This window comes from Malaclemys terrapin, chromosome 8, assembly GCF_027887155.1.
Source record: "Malaclemys terrapin pileata isolate rMalTer1 chromosome 8, rMalTer1.hap1, whole genome shotgun sequence".
NCBI classification, from domain to species: Eukaryota; Metazoa; Chordata; order Testudines; family Emydidae; genus Malaclemys; species Malaclemys terrapin.
The window spans coordinates 52,806,283-52,828,086 of NC_071512.1; the positions used below are offsets into that span (position 1 = coordinate 52,806,283).

Consider the following 21,804-nt stretch of genomic DNA (forward strand, 5'->3'; position numbering starts at 1 on the left):
GACTCATAGAAGTAGACCTCGATGCCAGAACAGCCCTGGCTGATTTCCCAAGGGATTGTTATCAATATCAATCTGTAACCTCAAGTCCAGGACAAGAAGAACAGTGCCTGCCTGCCTTCAGCTCCTGGGTCACATGGTCTCATACATATATGTAACTTCGCATGGCAGACTTCACTTTTCCTGTCTGCAGGCCTGACACGATTTGGTGTATCACCAAGAAATCCTCTGGACATGTGTATTTGCGTACCTGGATTGGTAGCTGGATCCACAAAATGTATGTAGAGGAGTTGCATTTCTGTCCTGAGAACCAACTGTTACTCTGGTAACAGATGGGCCCCCCCCAGCCATTGGTAGATGCATCCCAGTCAATTTCAGGTGCAAGCTTCTTGGTCACCTCAGGGGGTTTCCTTCCACATAAACATGTTGGAGCTCTGAGCTATTCATCAGGCCTGTGAGATACTTATACCCACCGTTGAGAACCAATGGTACAAATTCTTACAGACAACACCACTGACATGTTTGTTTTTTGAACAAGCAGAGAGGAGCAAGAATCTCCCAACTATGCAAGGAGGCTGTCCTCGTCTGGAATTTGTGAATCCTTCACAATGTTTCCCTGAAGGCCTTTCACCTTCTGGGAGTAAGAAACATGCTAGCAGATTTCCTCAGCAGGGTTTTCATAGACCAACATGAGTGGTCAATCAAGAAAGACATCCTTCTTCAGATTTTCCACTGCTGAGGATATCTAGTAATAGACTTGCTAGTGACCAACCTCAACAGCAAATGCATGAGGTTTTGCTCCAGGGCGGGCCTCAGCCCAAGTTCCATCATGGATAGTTTTCTTCTCTGGTCTGGACGCCCCCATCTGCATTTCTTTCAGTTCCTCTCATTCCAAGATTACTGAGGAAACTGAAACAAGAAAGGGTGTTGTTAATCCTTATTGAACCAGCATGGCCAAGCCAATATTGGTTCATGGATCTACATCGACTGTCTGTCCCCTCACCGATAACTACTACTACTAGTCACAGAACTTCTAACTCAGCATCAGGGCAAATCTCTACATCCAAACCTCAAATCTTTCCACCTTACTGCATGAACACTCAGAAGAAATTGCTGCTGGGAGGTTCAAATCATCTTGGTGAGCATCAGAAAGGAATCCACTAGAGCCAGGTATGCAGCTAAGTGGAAGAGATTTTCCATTTGGGTACAATCCCACAGTTTATTGCCCCATCTCACAGAGGTTACACATGTGCTGGACTATGTTCTGCACCTGAAATTCATAGATTCAAAAATTCTAGGACTGGAAGGGACCTCGAGAGGTCATCGAGTCCAGTCCCCTGCCCACATGACAGGCCCAAATACTGTCTAGACCATCCTTGATAGACATTTATCTAACCTACTCTTAAATATCTCCAGAGATGGAGATTCCACAACCTCCCTAGGCAATTTATTCCAGTGTTTAACCACCCTGACAGTTAGGAACTTTTTCCTAATGTCCAACCTAGACCTCCCTTGCTGCAGTTTAAGCCCACTGCTTCTTGTTCTATCCTTCGAGGCTAAGGTGAACAAGTTTTCTCCCTCCTCCTTATGACACCCTTTTAGATACCTGAAAACTGCTATCATGTCCCCTCTCAGTCTTCTCTTTTCCAAACTAAACAAACCCAATTCTTTCAGCCTTCCTTCATAGGTCATGTTCTCAAGACCTTTAATCATTCTTGTTGCTCTTCTCTGGACCCTCTCCAATTTCTCCACATCTTTCTTGAAATGTGGTGCCCAGAACAGGACACAATACTCCATCTGAGGCCTAACCAGCGCAGAGTAGAGCGGAAGAATGACTTCTCGTGTCTTGCTCACAACACACCTGTTAATACATCCAAGAATCACGTTTGCTTTTTTTGCAAGAGCATCACACTGTTGACTCATATTTAGCTTGTGGTCCACTATAACCCCTAGATCCCTTTCTGTCGTACTCCTTCCTAGACAGTCTCTTCCCATTCTGCATGTGTGAAACTGATTTTTCCTTACTAAGTGGAGCACTTTGCATTTGTCTTTGTTAAATCATCAGGCCTTTCAAATAATTTTGTGATAGTTCACCTAACCTCTATTTCTGCATTATAGCCACCAGTAGATGTTTTTTCCATCTTCTTTCATCCCCTCATTTCTTGGTTTTTGAAAGGCCTAATCAACTTTTACCCTCCCTTGTCTGCTTCTGTATCAGTATGGTATTTAGATCTAGTTCTCTCCAAATTGATGGCCCCTGTTTGAGAGCTTACATTCATTGTCAATAAAGGTGGTGTTTTTGCTAGATATAAATCCTGCAAGGAGGGTTTCAGAACTTCACCCTTTCTTGGATGATCCTCCTTTCACAGACTTTCATAAGGATAAGGTATCCGTTAAGCTATATCCAAGTTTCTGCCTAGGGCAACCTCAGCCTTCCATCTAAGCCAAATGATTAATTTTGGTGATTCTCCCCTCCCTCCCCCCCCCCCCCCCGCAAAAAAAACCAACCAAGCCTCCATTCATCTGAGGCTGAAGACTCACTCCATGCTTCGGATGTTCATAGAGCCCATTGCATTTTACTTGGACCACGCTAGATCCTTCAGGTCTTCCCCCCCTCCCCCCCCAGAATCTTTGTAAACTATACTGAAATAATTAAAGGTCAATCAGTATCCTCTCAATGCATCTCACATTTGGTTTCTGTCTGTTTAAAATTTTTTTACAATCTTGCTAAAGTCTCTTCTCTTCTCCATCAAGAATAGCAACTTACTCCACCTCATCAGCTTTCCTGAGCAATGTTCCAATAACTAATATGTATGCATACTGTACATGTGGTCATCTGCATGTACTTTCCACTCTTTATGCCATCACTCATCCCTCTCACAATGAAGTCAGCTTTGGCAAATCGGGTATTACAGTCTCTGTTTGGATGAGCCAAAGTTCCTGGTCCTATAAGGGAACTGGTAATGCATCACCTACAGTGGAATGTATATGTGCACAATCACTCAAAGAACAAGTTACTGTAAGGTAAGTAATTTTTTTCTTCATGTGTGTTGGTATTTCTTCAAACATATGGGGTCTTAAAATTGTAAAGTGGGGACCCTCCTTATAGATTCTGAGGATCTCCCCCTGCAACATTACTTGTCTCTTCTTCCCCACAAAACTCCTCAAAAAAGGCAGTTCTGAACAATCATTGGGAACAATCCTCCTCCCCCACCCCCTGCTTGCTGTCACTGTATCAGGTACACCGTCTCCCCTCTGAGCATCCTCTTCCCACCCCCATAACACCTGTGAGTAGTTGAGCTCAGAGATATGACACCCCATGGAAAGGAACCCCAGGACACAGAGCTCTGTCTGCTTCACCAACCAGACAGAGAACCCCCTTGCTCCCAGGCTGGGAACAGGTCACTCTGATTCCTGTGCAGCCCCAGGGAGATAAGTGGAGGTGGGCATGTTGCGGCGAGGAAGATAGTGGCAGCACCCTTGCTGATGGCGGGACTGTGTCTCAGGAACTAGGATCTGCTCTCTTGGCTCCTAGCCCCTGTATCCCACCTCTGATACAGGAAAGATGATGATTTTGCAATCTGAGAGTATTGAAAAAACTGCTGCAAGCCTTTGCTACCCTGGAGCACTGGAATTCACACTGATGAAGCCCCTTATGTCAAGCATAACTGCACAAATCACTAATAGTTTGTTCCATAAACAATTTTTTTTCCTATTTGTTGATTCCCTCCTCCCGTGTTGTTCTGTCCTCCAATATTAACCCTGATATTAATTTCACAGTTTTCCAGGTAAATTTTTGCACTGATTTTTCACCCTTTTTAAATGTTTGAAATAAATACTGATACATTTCCTGGAAACTTTAGAAAAAATATAAACCAGAAACGTAGGTCCTTACACATGGTGAAAATACATGAATTCGTCTAGACTAATCATGCTGCAAATACCCATTTTGAGAATACAAACCTAAAAAGTAAACTTCATATCCCAAATGTCGGAGCCTGATAATAGTGAAAAAATCAGACATCCTTGCTAATACTTTGAGCTCTAACAGTAGCCCAATACATTTAAAATATACAGAAGTCTTCAGTGTTATTGAGCATGTGGTGCTGCTAACTCAAATGGTGAGACCTCCAACTAAATATGGACAAGATGGAGATGATGCTGGTTTGAAAAATGAAGTATTTTGAAAACATGGCTGTGATCATGGCATCTAAATTGTCTAGACTTAAGCTCCAGCTACCTCAGAGACTGCTTTTCCCTCTATGCTCTGCCACAGTCTCCTCTCTGCAGAGATGTTTAAACTATTACATGAGTTCCCAACAAGCCATTATCCTCATGGCTGTCCTCAGCTCTGTATCTTTCCCTGGAAATCTGCAATAGCCCAAACCTAGCAACCTCTCTTAGTAGATGTAAGACTCAACTGTTTCATAGATGGGCGTAGGGCCAGAACTTCAAGGAACACAATTTTCTGGATGACAATTCTCTCCCTTTAAAAATGGCATCTCTCTGAAAGCTGGTGTAATATTTGCTGCATCCTAGTGAAGTTTGTGGGCAGAAAATATAGTCAAGAAAGGCAAAAGGTGTAAAATAAATGCAATTTTATTTTTGCAGAAGTTCATAGATTTGTTCCATCGTTGTCATGGAAACCCAGGTAGATTTTGGTTATAGTGGCGGTGTAAAATTTCAAGGTTATGTACCTACACACCTAGGATATCTCATTACACTTTTTTAACTACTAATTACTGTTCATCTTCACATATAGCTAAAACTTTGGTTGAGAGATTTGAACATCTAGTCTCCTGCCAAAATGGTCAATCTAAACATTTTTCTACATTACCTTAAATTTTGGCCCCAAAATGAAATAAAACCTTTAATGTGGCTACTCAATGGTAGTTCTGTTATAACTGATGATCCTGTGACAAAAAGAGCCAATACAACTGCCTTTTTGCTGACAGAACAATATACACAGTTGGTTTGTGCTCAGACCATTGTACTTTTCTGTGGAGAAGGCAGATCCAAGCCCCTATTGCATCTTTCTCTTACTAAACAGAATTTTTGTATGTGAATACCAGTATGTCTGCATCAGGCAATACATTGATTTTAAAGAATTATAGTGCACTTTAAAATTTTCACTAGATTTTAATCAGCTCTTATTTCTTTCACTGGAAAATAAACTTATTGGGAAAATTTACAGGTCATGAAGTTTCAAGATAAAGAAACCATAAGACTATCAATAGCTCAACCAAAATGGCATGGTTGTGAAATAGGGCTTTGTTACGGACCTATGCTGTTAGGGCAACCATATTTCCTGCAATCAACTTAGCTTCACTCCCATTTTCTGCTAAGGGGACTTTTAGCTTCACTCCTATTGAGAGCAATGGAAGATAGTGGCCATTTTGAAAGAAGATAGATCTTCATGGAATTCTTTGTATTAGAACATTATTTGTGCATACCTGTTGAAGAAGACACTTTCAATAATGGAGAATAACAGTAAAAAAAATTAATCCTTTAAAAAAATGTAACCAGTGCATGAGAGTTCATTGAGTTTTAACTGATATAGACGTTTTAATAGTCTGCATTATTAAGATAATTCAAGGCCAAAAAAAAGGTTTGACATGGTGCTAAATTTCTTAAAGGATCCATTTAAAAATTAATTTTAACTCATAAACTAACCAATTTTCTTGTAAATTCTGAGAAAATGTATTCTATACTGGAAGAGTAAGAGCTGTAATTTTTGGGATGATACTCAGTATTCTTCATATATAACAAACTGGTTGAATCCTGCTTTAAGTGCAAAATTCATCTCAACCCTAAATGAACTGCAACCCTTCTATCTTTGTCTTTCTTTTCTAGTTATTGAGCCGAAAAGACAAAACTACCTTTGAAAAGTTGGAGTATGTTATGAGTAAAGAAGATAATTACAAACGACTTAGAGACTATATTAACAGCTTGAAGATGACTCCTTGTATTCCTTATTTAGGTAGGTAAGCTTAATATGTTTGGTGTGCAGTGTTAAGGCAATAGTACTTGCACAGTGACTTGCAGAAAAACTAAAAGCCATCTTTTAAGCTGTATTTGAGAATATATATTCTTACAAAGAATGTAGAAGCACTTGGTTGGCTGTAAATGTTCTGTATATAGCACAGGGGCGGGCAAACTTTTTAGCCTGAGGGCCGCATCGGGTTTCAGAAATTATATGGAGGGCCAGTTAGGGGAGGCTGTGTCTCCCCAAACAGCCAGGTGTGGCTCGGCCCCCGCCCCCTATCCGACCTACCTGCTTCTCGCCCCCTGACGCGCCTCACCCGCCCCCCAGGACTCCTGCCCCATCCACCACTCCTGCTGTCTGTCCCCTGATCGTCCCCGGACTCCCTGCCCCCTGGCGTCCCATACCAACCCCCTCTCCCCCCTTCCTGACTGCCCTCTGGGAACCCTGCCCCATCCAACAACCTCTTTCCCTAACTGTCCTCCACCGCTCCCCCCACCCCATCCAACTCCCCCTTTCCTTCCTGACTGCCGCCCCCCTCCCCCGGATCCCTACCCCATCCAACCATCCCTTCTACCTGTCCCATGACTGTCCCCGGAACCCCCGCCCCTGACTGCCCCCCACCACCCCATCCAACCCCTCCTCTCCTTTCTGATTGGCGCCCCCCCCCCCCCCCGGGACCCCTGCCCCATCCAACTCCCCCCATTCCCTGCCCTCTGACCGCTCCCACCCCCATCCACACCCTCGGCCCCTGACCACTCCCCAAACTCCCCTGCCCTCTATCCAACCTCCCTCCCCCGCTCCCTGCCCCCTTACTGCACTGCCTGGAGCACCGGCGGCTGGTGGCGTGGCTGCACCATGACAGGCAGCTGCGCCGCCCGGCTGGAGCCAGCCACGCACCATTCAGCACAGAGCGCTGGGTCAGACCGGGCTCTGCAGCTGTGCTGCCCCAGGAGCTCACCCCCCCCAGAGCTTTGTGCCAGTGGTGCAGTGAGCTGAGGCTGCGGGGGAGGGGGGACAGCAGGGGAGGGGCCAGGAGCTAGCCTCCCAGGCCAGGAGCTCAGTGGCCGGGCAGAACGGTCCCGCGGGCCGTAGTTTGCTCATCTCTGATATAATAAGAAATAACTTTTCTACTTAAGAAGAAAAATTCCTGTTAAACCTCTCAAGTGCTCCTAAGATTTTACATAGAGTATCAGTTTTCTTGGAGATGTTGTGTAGACTTAATGGTTGACTCATGGAGAAGCAGTTAGAGATTGTTGCTCCTGGAAGTGCTTTCCAAGAACTAAACATTTGACTATAAATTTAATAATGAAAAGTCATCAGTCACTAACTTCAGAGGTAAGCATAACTTCTGGAATCTGTTCTAGGTGTTGTGGAATCTGATTTCTATTGCATATATTATCACTTTGATTACACTGAAGTGACTAGGATATTTAATTGGTGCTACAAAATATAAAAAAATAAAATGGGTGATTTATAGAGATTTATCATGAATAATTTGCCTTCCTATGTTTCTAAGAAATCTTTACTGATTTATTTATGTATTTGCTTAATGGATATAGTTTTTATGGTTATGATCAAATATTTTCACCAGTTTTTTGGAATTACTTGATTTTAAAGAGCAGCTTTAAGCAGGATTAGTGCCTACCAGTGTATTTTTGATATTTTTGTAGTTGAACGTTAATTATATAAAACTTCAGTAATTATACAAATGTTAAAGAAATGCTTGTCTGACTGTTTCCCTCTCCCAGAAACATCAGGCAGGTCACATGAGTTCATCCCACTTAATATGCATTGTGTTGCAGATATCGGTTATTTCTTTATCTACATCAAGATGAGCTCCAATGGCTCACTACAGTTGACTAGACTTGATGATCCTCCCCCAAACTCTAAATCTGCTATTTTCTCTTCCTTACTTCTTTGGGCTATTTTAAATCCTCTTGGACGTAGGGATTAGAAATCCTTTATTGTGCTAACATCCACATAACTGTCATGATAGGTACTTCAGCCTCTGTATCTTATGTGGGGGTAAAGAATCAGTCTTGTCAGGCCATGGTAACAAGGGAATGCTCAGCCCCCTGCAGCTCCCACTAGTTTTGTTCTGCTTCAACAGCAGCAGACAGAGTTAACTAGACCTTTGCACTGAAGAGGTTTTCTGAGGAAATTTTTAAAAAATCTGTAATTCTGAATTAGCAATTTGGTTCTATAATTTAAACTTCTAAATGTCAGCTGTGTCTCAGGTTTGTTGGCCTTATAAGTTGTCAGCTCTGCTTCCTTTTGTGAAATACTGAAGTAGCTGATATCCCTTCAGTTGCTTAGGGAGAAAACTAGGCCAAAAAAGAGGTTTATTCTTTCACTTCATCCCTTCTTACTGAGTGTCACAGTGGGGAGTTTCACCTCCTCTGGGGGTAGGATACATTTTCCCCTCTCAACAGTCCTATCAAGGCAGGGGTCACCTTGGCTGTCTTTCTCTAAGCAGAAGCAAAACCAGGCAGGATTGACTTGGATGGATGAGATGCAGGCACCATCCTAGAAGCCCAGTGTGGGCAGTGGCATGTAATTTCCCCTACCCCAGACAGAAGAGGAGCCAGGCAGGACTGTAACAGCCCACTCCAAAGGCAAGTGCCTCCTTCCTCCCCTTTCTCAGGAGAACAGTGCCAGAACATCAGTACGCTAGAAGTGTCTAGAACTCACACCTGCAACCGCCACTCCTGATTGTGGTGCTCTGGGGCCACAAATGAAAGGCGTTGAACACAACATGGATGCCAGAATGTTTAGTAAGGGGCCTTTACTCTTAGTCCCGTCCCCAGTCCTGTCACCTCTATATCAGGCCTCCTAAGGGTCCCCTTATAATATCTCAGGAAAGGGCCTCTAGCAAACCCATTTGAGAGAAGAGAAAAAGGATGCTCTAGTGATTAGAGTGCTAATCAATGCTATGGGAGATGCAGATTCAATTCCTGCTCCACCACAAACACCCTGTGTGGCCCTGGGCAAGTCACTTAGTTTCTCTGTGCCTTGGCTCACCATCTGCAAAATGTGGAAAACCTGACTGAGATGATGTGAGGCTAAATACATTAAAGAGTGTAGATGCTCAGATACTACAGTGATGGGGTCCAAATAAGTAAGATAGATAGGTGGATGTGGCTCATGTGGATCCCATGCGATAGAAATGGACAAAACTTGTCCCAGAGTGTCTTGATTCCAGGGATTCCATTCTTGAACTCCAGTCTCACTCTGGGACATGTTTTTGGGTTTCCTGAAGAGGCCTGAAGACGGTAAGCAAAATCTCAAAGGGGGAAAAAATAAATGGGGAATCTTCCTTGTGAGGCGGGCCAGCAAGAGGATCAATATAGCACATATTTAAAATTTTAAAAGAAAACATTATAGGATAGGCTTGCAGTCATAATGTTATGAAGCTTTGATCAGTAGTTCTTTGGCTGCCCTCAATCTGATTCTTATACTGTAAACCCACCCTAAGACTCAAATAGCTTCAGACTTTGGGAGAATCACATTCAGGGTACAAATGTTAACATTTGGGTGTTGTGAAATTGCTGAAAAGTTTCATATGACTTTCACTCAATCAAAAAGAACAGTGGGGAAGGGGAAATACTTTGTTCAATGATACCCACTCTTTAGAATCAGTTTATTGAACCTACTTTCTACCTCTTTGGCAATTCCTGCTTGATTTTAGCAGTGACTCTGCTCATGAACTCCTATATAGAGAGATTAATGTTTCATGTACTTTAAAAACAGATTTTCAGGTATTCAGAGATATGGCATAGGAGATTGATTAATGAGATTTGTAATCACTGCAATCAGATCAGAACTGAACTGGGTGTGGGGGCTGGGAGGTGGGGCATAAAACATAATCAGAATGGAATTTTAAGTTTTGACTTCTTCCAAACCTCCAAGATTAGAAAATGTTTCTCTAGAGTATTGGAAAGCTCCAACTTAAAGCTATTAAAAGGTTTTTTAGCATTAGCTTTTATATTTTATGGGTTTGAGATGGTATCAATCCAAGCAAAAACAATTTACCAGGTAGGCCAGGCTTCTTTCAGCATCCCAGATATCCCGGGCTTCTCTGCTTCTTACTTAAACAGTCTTTCTGGTATCTAACATTTTAGAAATAATAGACATTTTTCTCTATCTAGCTGATTTGGATTTTTTCTGTTGCTTCCTTAAGTGTACAAAATACAAATATATGCAAAATTGGCAAGGGAAAACAGAAAAATACTGGAAAACTATATGATTGTTCTTCCTTTATTTCAAGTTTGTGCCAGTGCAAACATGTCCTTTTAGACACATGAACAACTTGTTGTCCAAATTCTGCTGTAGAGTAAGTCTTTGGACATAACATGTCAATTTATTAAAGTCTAATGTGTATTTCCTTTTTGCTTAGAAATGAAAAATTGGTTTAGTTGATGTCTGTAATGCTTCTTGCTGGGACCAGTTGTAGTTTAAAAACTAGTCTATCATCTGGCTTTATACAGTACTAGTTGTTGTTAGTGACAAGAATGTCGTATGCTTTCATTTTAATTCTCCAGAGGAATAGTGAATTAGATATACTTTTCTGGGGTTCTTTCTCTAATGTTACTTAACTTCTTAGGGATAAATGGCTGGAAAAGCAAATGAAAATGGTTTGGAACAGTAATCTTAGTAAACCTGGAACTGTCTTGGAAGCTTAACTGTTCAATTCAGTTAATCTCTTCCTGCAATGAAAAATTTAACCTGTAGTAAGGCCTGTTGAGAATTTATAAAAATATTCTCTCTAAAGGTTGTTAACTAGGGATTTTTACTGAAATGAGTAGAAGAATATTCAATAAAAGAGCAATTCACTAATCTGTTTCTGATTTTCCACTTGTAGGCTATAATCTATTAAAGGTTTTTTGTTTGTTTTCTGTTCTTTGGTATGTAAAATGTGTACAGAAAGAGTATTGCTTCTGTGTTAAATTACGTATACAATGCTGTTAAACGATTAACTGGTTTAATGGCTCTGCTGTGGCAAGACAAACTTAATTTGGAAAGCAACTTTGGATATCACTCCAGGAACTGGGAGAATGGCATTGCTTTATAAAGGTAACTTTTCTGGACTTACTAGGCAAGTTGATTGCCACATGCTGTCTGAGATCCCTGCTGGTGGTAGAAACAGTTACATTGGCAATGGTCATGAAGGATCCTGCTGGTAGTGGGATTAGGAAGGACACAAAAAGAGGACAACTATGGTGTTGTCTCAGAAATTTAAAAGGAGTTCAGTTTTGTCTCCAAAATTAATATGAGTATATTTTCACTGTAGAGTTAACTCGAGCTCTTACTTGCATGTTGTCCCTAAACTCTTATACAGACACACAAACCTCTAACCTGAATTTGTTGCTTTCACCTAGGGCTTGCTGGTACATCTGTGGTTATAGGCTAAAGCACAAGTGAGCATGCAGGCTAAATCGCTCGTGGTGATAGTCCTCTAGTTCCTTCTTATAATTCTCCAGTGAGCCAAGAAGGTCAGACACATTCTTCCACAGTTCACTGGGAAGGAATCCGAGCATCCCCACTTTCTGCAGTGCTAAGAACCATGGGATTTGCCCCCAGAATTCCTAGTGACATACAAGTGTGCAGCACCAATGTGCACCCAGTAACTCAAATGTGGCTTTTCAGTGTGGCCATTCACACCTGGGCTAGGCTAACCTGGATGTTCAAACCTAGATGCCAGTCACCCAAGTTAATTCTGTAGTGAAGACATATCTTATATGGCCAATTTAAATGGTCAACGCAAACTGAGAATGGATAAGTCATGTTTATTTTATTCTAAGCAAAATATAACCTCTCTGAAAAAGGTTTATAATGGAAATCCTGACAAAGCCCTTGTTATAGTTGTGCTGCCAGACTTCACAGTGAAACAAGTGGGTCGTACTGATAGAAATAAAAGATGTTTTCTTAGCTTAAAATTTACTACTCCTTGAAATAGTCTTTTATATTTGTGTTTCACTGAAGGTGAGATCAGTAGTGTTAAACTGTTGGAGCTGAGGGAGGGGAGAAGAAGAGGTTCTCAGAGTAAAGGTGTAAACACTTGTCTGGCAAGTACTAGTCTGGCAAATCGTAAGGAAAAAAAGTGTGTGAATTACTGCTCTAAATCTGAAAATCATTAAAAATGTTTATTTGTTCTTGTCAGAAATTACAGAACAATCTTAAGTGTTGTTTTGGGAATTTGGCACTTTGACAACACTCATTCTGTAGGAGAGAGAAAAACAGAACAGTGTGCTGCATAGGGATATGGAACATGATAAATATTCTCCATGTATAATTCTTGTAGGCATGCCTACTTCATTTTCCTAATGAGGCAGCAATACAATTTATACTACTGAGGATGTTACTCTGGGAAAGAAAATATGCAGAAAAATACCTTTAGTCAGGCAAAAATTGAAGTCAGTAAATTGAGCAAATCTTCCAAGTGCACTGCTTATGGTTTCCCTTGAGAAGTGATTTTTGCAGTCTTGTAAGTCTTCTCTTGGGGAAATAGAGAGAGAGTGTGAGTGTGTGTGTGTGAGTGTGTGTGTGTGTGTGTGTGTATATATATATATTGTACACACATGTATTTAACGGGTGTGTGCGTGTATATGTGTATATATATTGTACACACATGTATTTAATGGGTGTGTGTGCATGTATGTATTGCATGCAAAAATGTACATTAAAAGAACAGTATTAAGGTTGCATGGTCAAGCACTCAGAAGTTAGGAAATGTCAGAATTAAGGTTGCTTATGCAACCTTAATTGGCTCCCTTGTGTGTATGCATGACAGTCTTTAATTACATGATCTTTTTTTTAGGATACTGCTTCATTCAGTGCACTGGATGAACGATGCTCACTTAATGAGCTACTTTTTAATAATGTTTCTCCTTGTTCATTGTGTGGCCCTATGCTTTATTTACTACATGCTATTCAAACTCCACTCTGGAAACAGAATTATTGGTTTCCTCCTGGGTTTTTCTATGGTGCTCATCACTATATTATCTGAATGCTTCACAAACAGTGAATGTATTTTCATAACACCCCTATGAGATGAATTGGTATTATCCCCATTATATAAATGGGGAATGGAGGGACAGATATTGATTTAGAGATTAAGGTCAAAAGTATCCACTAATTTTGAATGCCCAATTTGAAACACCTAGGATCTTTTTTTTTTTAGTGTGTAAGGATCTTTTTTATTTTTTTTAGTGTGTAACATTATACAGCACTTACTGTTTTGGGGGAATTTTTGAAACTTTTTATTAAGGCAAAGTTGCAATAAAACATTAACATACTATATTGTACATTACTTATTCAGGATCAGGTTAATATGCAAAGAACCTGGCAAATATATTTAAAGCACAGTTCTTTGAGTGGTTCTGCACAGTCCCTTTTATGGATACTGCACCGCCTTTTGGTCCCTAATGGTAGAATCCTCTCTAAGCAGTGTGTGTTAGAGCAGTGGTTTTCAAAGTGCAGGTTGTGATGTGACAGATTTTCGTTACCAATCTGCCTGGGCCCACAGTTGATCAGGCTGGAACCACAGGATCTTTCTAGGGAGTAGATGACGAGGCACACCACATCTCTGAATTTTAAAGCTTTGTTGATAAAATAATAAAATAACAGTGGAGAGTGCTGGAAATGCTTCCATGTCACTCAAAGGAAGGAAGAAAGCATTAGTGCCCTAAGCCCTAAGCCCTAACCCACTTCTGTACTCTCACACTCACTATCCAGGTCTGGCCAGGTCTGAGTGTAGCGTAGGAAAAGAGGAGGGGGAAGGCTGGATGGGAGGTCTGTTCTGTGTGCACAGGTCGTCCAGGATCTGCGGTGTGATCTCCGAATTGCTCCAGTTCTTGGGAGGGCTTTTAAGTCCTGGGTTCCTTTGGGGGTGTTGTCATCCAGGGCCCTCTGTGCCTGGTGCTATTTGTACCAGTCCCAATCGGCTTGCTGTGGCCTTCTCCAAAACACACCGGCTCCGGAGAATTTGTTTTCCCTCTTGTTGGCCTTCACCATCGCTGCCTCATTCGCTCTGTTTTCACTGCTATCCTTGCAGCTCTGCTCCACTTAGTTCTCCTCTTGTCACGACTGGGCAGCTGTAGATTTTTCATCTGTAGATTTCTCGTTGAGCCCATGATCTTGGGCCTGGGCCAGCATCTACCTAAAGTGCTGAGTTAACCCGTTTTCTGCTTCTTTCTCTCTCCCCCTCCCCCCCCCTTGGCCTCTCGTACTCCTAAAAAGGAATCTTCCATTCCCCACTCTCACACTTTTGACCCTCCCCAAAATGCTTTGCGATGCTTGCAACAGCGTTAGCCACATACAATGCTGCTCTGCCTTCCCTGGGGACTCCCTGAGGGAGGGGTGTCATTGGGGTGTGACAGCGACCTAGTACTGGGTCACAGAATGTAAGGCACTGGGTTGCGGTGACTCTGGTCAGCACCGCCTTCTGGGCCATTAAAAGTCCCGTTGGCAGTGCTGTCTGGCTAAGGAAGTGGCCAGCAGCAGGTCTGGCTCCTAGGTGGGGCCACGGGATTCTGCGTGCTGCTCCCGCCCCAAGCACTGGCTCCCAGGCAATGGGAGCTGGAGGGGGCCGTGCCTGCAGGCGAGAGCAACGCTGAGCTGCTTGCGCATCTCCACCTAGGAGCTGGACCTGCTGCTGGCCGCTTCTGGGGCACCGCGCAGTCTGCGGTGCCAGGACAGGCAGGAAGCCTGCCTTAGCACCCCTGCTGCGCCGCTGACCAGGAGCTGCCCAAGGTAAGCCCATGCCCCAACCCTGTGCCCCAATCCCTTTCTGCACCCCAAACCCGTCATCCCTGGCCCCACCCCAGATCCTGCACCCCCAGCCTAGAGCCCTGACCCCCTCCCACACCCCAATCCCCTGCCCCAGCCCAGAGTCCCCCTCCCACACCCCAAACCCCTCATCCCCAGTTCCTTTGGGTCGCAGGCATTAACAATTTTCTTCAATTGTGTCGCCAGAAATTTTTTTTGAAAACCACTGTGTTAGAGTGCTTGCATGGTCCCTTGTGTTCATACCCTCAGCATCTCTGAACATGCTAAGGGAAAGAATGTACAGCGCCTTTTACTACCTCAGTTCCTTCCAACTGTTGTGCAAGGTGGAAGTGAACTGCTCTGATCCACTCAGTCTGGGGGTTTTCTCCATTTCTTGCTGCCTTTGTAATTGTTTAGTGTAGTTATAGTTCAGTAATAAGTATACTTAGGGTATGTCTACACTACGAGAGTAGTTCGATTTTACTTAAATCGAATATGTGGAATCGATATTACAAAGTTGAACGTGTGTATCCACACTAAGGACAGTAATTCGACTTTGTGAGTCCACACTAATGGGGCAAGCGTCGACATTGGAAGTGGTGCACTGTGGGCAGCTATCCCACAGTTCCTGCAGTCCCCGCTGCCCATTGGAATTCTGGGTCGAGCCCCCAATGCCTGCTGGGGAAAAAAATGTGTCGGGTGGTTTTGGGTAACTGTCGTCATCCAACCGTCACTCCCGCCCTCCCTCCCTGAAAGCGCCGGCGGGCAATCAGTTTGCGCACTTTTCTGGTGAGTGACAGCGTGGACGCCACAGCACTGCAAGCATGGAGCCTCCTGCGACCATCGCTGCAGTTATGGCCGTTGTCAACACCTCGCACCTTATCAGCCACCTTTTCCAGAGGCAGATGCTGAGAAATTGGGCGAGGAGGCTACGGCAGCGCGGTGAGGACATGAAGTCTGAGAGTGGCACAGACCTCTCGCAAAGCATGGGACCCCGCTCCGTGAACATCATGGTGGCAGTGGGTCATGTTGATGCTGTGGAACGGCGATTCTGGGCCCGGGAAACAAGCACGGACTGGTGGGACCGCATAGTGCTGCAGGTCTGGGATGAATGACAGTGGCTGCGAAACTTTCGTATGCGGAAGGGAACTTTCCTGGAACTTTGTGAGTTCCTGTCCCCTGCCCTGAAGCGCAAGGGCACCTGGATGCGAGCAGCCCTGACTGTCCAGAAGCGAGTGGCCATAGCTCTCTGGAAGCTTGCAATGCCAGACAGCTACCCGTCAGTCACGAATCACTTTGGTGTCAGCAAATCTACCGTGGGGGTTGCTGTGATGCAAGTAGCCAACGCAATCATTGAGCTACTGCTGTCAAAGGTAGTGACCCTTGGAAACGTCCAGGTCGTCATAGATGGCTTCGCCGCGATGGGATTCCCAAACTGCGGTGGGGCTATAGATGGAACTCACATCCCTATCCTGGGACCGGACCACCAGGCCAACCAGTACATTGACCGAAAGGGCTACTTTTCAATGGTGCTGCAAGCACTGGTGGATCATAGGGGACATTTTACAAACATCAACGTAGGATGGCCGGGCAAGGTTCATGACGCTCGTGTTTTCAGGAACTCTGGTCTGTTTAGACGGCTGCAGGAAGGTATTTACTTCCCGGACCACAAAATAACTGTTGGGGATGTGGAGATGCCTATAGTGATCCTCGGGGATCCAGCCTACCCGCTAATGTCCTAGCTCATGAAGCCCTATACAGGCGCCCTGGACACTGGAAAAAAAACCCTTCAACTACCGTCCGAGCAAGTGCAGAATGGTGGTGAAGTGTGCTTTTGGACGTCTCAAGGGGAGATGGAGAAGCTTACTGACTCGCTCTGATCTCAACGAAACCAATATCCCCATTGTTGTTGCAGCTTGCTGTGTGCTCCACAATCTCTGTGAGAGCAAGGGGGAGATGTTTATGGCGTGGTGGGAGGTTGAGGCAAATCGCCTGGCTGCTGATTACGCCCAGCCAGACAGCCGGGCAATTAGAAGAGCCCAGCGGGACACACTGTGCATCCGGGAGGCTTTGAAAGCTAGGTTCCTCAGTGAGCAGGGTAACCTGTGACTATTAAGTTTGTTTAAAGAGAAGCTGAACCTGCCCCCGTTTCTTTACCCACTTACTGTTGACTATCCTCTCCAGCTACATACCCCCTTCACCCCGTCCCCGCCCTTCCAACACACGTTTAAAAATAAAATAAATGGAACTTTGTTAATGAACACCGTTTTCTTTATTACGGATTTCGCAGTAAAGTGTTGAAACAGGGACGCAGACTGTGGTGGGGAGCGGGCGTAGTGATGGAAAGAACGCTTCTAAACTCGAGGAATGACAGGCTCCTGCTCCTAGAGTGGTCCGCAGTGGTGGACTGGTTGTTTCAACGGAGCTGCCACCCCTCCTTTTCGGGACTCTGTGTGTGGGGGCTATGTGACTTTGTGGCGGTGGAGGATGGTTACAGATCCCCTGCTGCGTGGCTCTGTGATCCAGCATAAGGACCGCTGCATAAGATCTCTATCCGCCCTCCCCAGCCACAAAGTCTCGTGCCCCCCCGGCCCCCCAGAACATGAAAACCACCTCCCAGACTGACCAGGGTGCCTAGTGACTGCAATGTGTGTGTGACCTTCTGCTGAACCTGCCCCCGTGTCTGTACCCTGGTAAAGGTGACTGTCCTCTCCAATTACCAATCCCCTTCCCCCCTTCAAACACACTCTCCCCTAAAAGAACATGATGGAAATAGTAATTAACAGAAACGTATCTTTTATTAGCAACTACACAGTTAGGGGATGAAACTGGGATGGGGGTTTGGGTGAGGTGGGAAGGAAAGGACTTATCAAATTTTTGGGAATGAGAACCTTCTGGTACTTGAGCAGTCTGCAGGGGTGGAGTGACAGTTTTCACGGCCCCTGCCACCCCTCCTTCTTGGGACTTTGGGTGAGGGGGATATGGGAGTTTGTGGCGCGGGAGGGCGGTTAGAGATAGACTGCAGCGGGGCTCTGTCCTCCTGCCTCCAGTCCTGCAGAACATCCACAAGGCGCCGGAGCATGTCCGTTTGCTCCCTCATTAGTCCAAGCAGCGTTTGAGTCGCTTGCTGGTCTTCTTGCCGCCATTTCTTCCGTTCGCTGTGTGCTCGCTGGTATTGCGACATGTTCTCCCTCCACTGGGTCTGCTGGGCCGCATTGGCTCGGGAGTAGCCCATAAGTTCTGAGAACATGTCGTCCCATGTCCTTTTCTTTCTCCACCTAATCTGCGCCAGCCTCTGTGAGGGGGATGCCAGGGTAGGTCGGGAGACATTTGCAGCTGTGGGATGGGAAAAAGGGAGTGAATTCCTCACAAAGATAATTTTTTGTGAACAATGAACATAGTCTTTCTCTGTGAACAAGACCATGCACAGCACCTATCACATGTGCACTCAGGACAAGGTCGAATTTTCGGCCTTGGCATTCAGTGCCTGGGGTCTTGCAGTGGAGATCAGACAAGCGGGGCAGGACAGTGGAATTCGGGTAGCAGGCAGACATGGTAGACTTTTGGCTGCTTAAAACTTAAATTATAGCAATGTCCTCCTTGCACGTTCAAAGCAATGCTCCTATCGTTGGCCAGTTCTTGCTGCCGGCAATCCGGCAAGCATGAACTCTGCCCCTGTCCCACCCCCTCGCGGCTGTCCCCGGGAAAGAACCCTGTATGCTGCCCCTCTCCCGCCTCCACTCCATGGTTGTAAACCGCCGGTGACAATTCTGTAAAGGAACAGGCAAGCAGTCCCAATAGTAACATTCCCCTAATTCTAAGCAGGTCACCATGAGTGACATCACTCTGCTGAGAATTTCTGAGACTGAGAAAGAATGCATGCTGCGTGAAAGCCAGCAAAAACCAGGGCAGTATGCCGCCATGCTCTGCAAGGCAATGATCCCAGAGTACTTGATGATAGCCTGGCGAGGAAAAGTTTCCTACCACGGAGGACACAATAAGGCCGCTCTCCCCAGGAACCTCATGCAAAGGCTTTCCAATTACCTCCAGGAGAGCTTTGTGGAGATGTCCCATGAGGATTTCAGCTCTATCCCCAGACATATAGACCTTCTTTTCCAGTAGCTGCACTGGCAAGGACTAAAAAGTAGAGCGCCTAGGGCAAACAAATCATGAAAAACCCATTGTTAATATTCCTGTTCTGTTCAAAATAAATGTTTACATGTTTAAAACACTTACTGACTGATCCTTCCCCTGATTCAGGGTCCGGGTTAATGCCTGGGGACGGTTGGTAGGGAATCTCTGTGAGGGTGATAAAGAGATCCTGGCTGTCTGGGAAATCAGCGTTGTAAGCGCTGTCGACTGCCTCGTCCTCCTCCTCACCTTCCTCATCTTCCCCGTCCGCTAACATCTCCGAGGAAGCGGTCGTCGACAATATCCCATCCTCAGAGTCCACGGTCAGTGGTGGGGTAGTGGTGGCGGCCGCACCTAGAATGGAATGCAGTGCCTCGTAGAAACGGCATGTCTGGGGCTGGGATCCGGAGCGTCCGTTTGACTCTTTGGTCTTCTGGTACGCTTGTCTCGGCTCCTTGATTTTCACACGGCACTGCGTTGCATCCCGGCTGTGTCCTCTCTCTGTCATGGCTTTTGAGATCTTCTCGTAGATCTTTGCATTCCGTCTTTTCGATCGCAGCTCCGAAAGCACGGACTCATCGCCCCACACAGCAATCAAATCCAAGACTTCCAGATCAGTCCATGCTGGGGCCCTCTTTCTATTCTGAGATTGCATGTTCACCTCTGCTGGAGAACTCTGCATCGTTGCCGGTGTTGCTGAGCTCCCCACGATGTCCAAGCAGGAAATGAGATTCAAACTGCCCAGACAGGAAAAGGAATTCAGATTTTCCCGGGGCTTTTCTTGTGTGGCTGGTCAGAGCATCCGAGCTCAGACTGCTGTCCAGAGCGTCAACAGAGTGGGTGCACTGTGGGATAGCTCCTGGAGCTATTAGCGTCGATTTCCATCCATACCTACCCTAATTTGACATGGCCATGTCGAATTTAGCGCTACTCTCCTCGTTGGGGAGGAGTACAGACATCGAATTTAAGAGACCTCTATGTCGAACTAAATAGCTTCGTTGTGTGGACGGGTGCAGGGTTAATTCGATTTAACGCTGCTAAATTCGACATAACCTCCTAGTGTAGACCAGGCCTTAGTTAAGTTATGGTCCGTTCAGGGTTATGGTGTCCAGTTGTTTTCCCGGTGTTGGACAATTGTGTTAGATGCCTGAAGTACTTGGCAGAGAGCCACTCTCCTTCTCAGTGTTCCATCTGCTGGACTTTCATGTCTAGATCTCAAAGGAGAGGCAAAAATGATTGCAGGTGCTTAACCTTAAGGAGGCTCTTGAAGTTTTTGGCATTTGTTGGATCCAAGGTCTAAGGAAGCCAGTCTCTGCTCCTGTGTCTTTCTCCAGGAAGTCAAAGCAGCTTAAAGATTCCAGGAAATTGGAACCTGTATTACTTATCTATTAAGATGGCCTTTGTTATTACCTACATTAGCCAGAGAGGTGAATGAATTAAATGTCTTGATGGCTGATCCCAGGTTTTTGCCAAAAGTAGTTTCTGAATTTCACATCTATCAGACAATTGTGTGATTCTTATTCCAAGAATCACATGGGGTCAGACTGTGTATTCCCAAGCTATTTCTGGATAGTTTAAACAATGGATTGTTGAATGTTACATGGTAGCAGAAATTCCTGTACCTACAGTGGTACTATCTCATTCCACCAGAGCTGTGGCAGTGTCTTTTGTTCACCTTACGCAAGTCTCTGTTGCTGAGACACTTTTACTTAAACATTCTGCCCTTGATTTGGCTTCAAGGGCTGATGCTTGTTTTGGTAGAGTGGTGCTTCAGTCTCTATTCAGTTAGCTGTGTTCCTTCCTTCAGGTTATTTTCAGAACTGTTTATCAAACCACCCATAAGTGGAATATGTAGAGTCCCTCAAAGAAGAAATTAAGGTTACATACTTGTAACTATAGTTCTTTGAGATTGCTCTGCATGTTCACACTTCTGCCCTTTTTTCCCTCTTAGGGCTTGTCTACGTTACCCGCAGGATCGACAGGCAGCGACGACACCGCATTGGGTAGATTTAAGCACGTCGACGTCAGCTACGTTATTCACGTAGCTGAAGTTGTGTAACTTAGATCAAACTCCCCCTCTCCCCCTTCCCGGTGTAGAACAGGCCTTAGAGTCCTATTGTTCTTTTCTCTCAGTTGGCAGTGGAAGGAACTAAGGTAGAAGAGGGCGCTGTCGCCCCCCGCCCCCACCTTATATAGCCTCAGCCTCAGAACATTCAGAGATGCTGAGGATAAGGATACGAGGTGAGTGTGTGTGAGCACTCTGACCTACTTGGAGAGGGTTCTACTATTAAGTATCACAAGGTGGCACAGTATCCATAAGTGTGAATATACAGAGCCATCTCATAAAAACTCAGGTTACAAGAAAATAACCTTCATTTCTTCTTCGAGTGCTTGCTCATATCCATTCCATTAGGTGTGTGCGCGCCGCGTGCACGATCGTCGGAAGATTTTCTACCCTAGCAACACCGGCGGGTCGGCTGTGGAGCGCCCTAGAGTGGCGCCTTCATGGCGCTGAATATATACCCCAGCCGACCCGGCGCCCCCTCAGTTCCTTCTTACCGCCCCTGACGGTCGTTGGAACTGTGGAGCGCTGCTTAGCTGTTCTCCACTCTCCCTAGCTTAGTTTGTTGTATCACAGTTATAGTTATAGTTATAGTTCTAGTGTTTATAGTTAAATAGTTAAATAGTTTAAAAGTTGTTCTAGTTGTTCTAAGTAGTTCAGGGGATTAAGGGGGTCGTCTCCCCCTTTCTCCCCCGGCCGCGGGGCCGGGCTCATGCCCAACGCTCCCGGCTTCAAGCAGTGCGCCTCCTGCGCTAAGCCTATGCCCACGAGCGACCCGCACGACTCCTGTCTGAAGTGCCTGGGAGAGTCCCATCAAACAGACAAGTGCAAGATCTGTAAGGCCTTCAGACCAAGGACCAAG

General features: G+C 45.1%; 2 protein-coding genes across 5 annotated transcripts in view; one reads left to right on the forward strand and one right to left on the reverse strand.

Moving 5' to 3' along the window:
* The window catches only part of RALGPS2 (Ral GEF with PH domain and SH3 binding motif 2), a 287,833-nt gene that overhangs the window by 135,289 nt on the left and 130,740 nt on the right, over nt 1-21,804 (forward strand). For all 4 annotated transcript variants that reach the window (XM_054038029.1, XM_054038031.1, XM_054038032.1 and 1 more), the window contains one exon: nt 5,851-5,977. In XM_054038029.1, coding sequence (XP_053894004.1) covers nt 5,851-5,977 — 127 coding nt within the window. The remainder of the gene's footprint in view (nt 1-5,850; nt 5,978-21,804) is intronic.
* On the reverse strand, nt 17,551-21,240 carry LOC128842209 (myb/SANT-like DNA-binding domain-containing protein 1). The gene is made up of 2 exons (XM_054038035.1): nt 18,794-21,240; nt 17,551-18,085 (listed from the first exon to the last, which is right to left on the reverse strand). The coding sequence occupies exon 1, from the start codon at nt 19,560-19,562 to the stop codon at nt 18,903-18,905; it is 660 nt and encodes a 219-aa protein (XP_053894010.1). The 5' UTR covers nt 19,563-21,240; the 3' UTR covers nt 17,551-18,085; nt 18,794-18,902.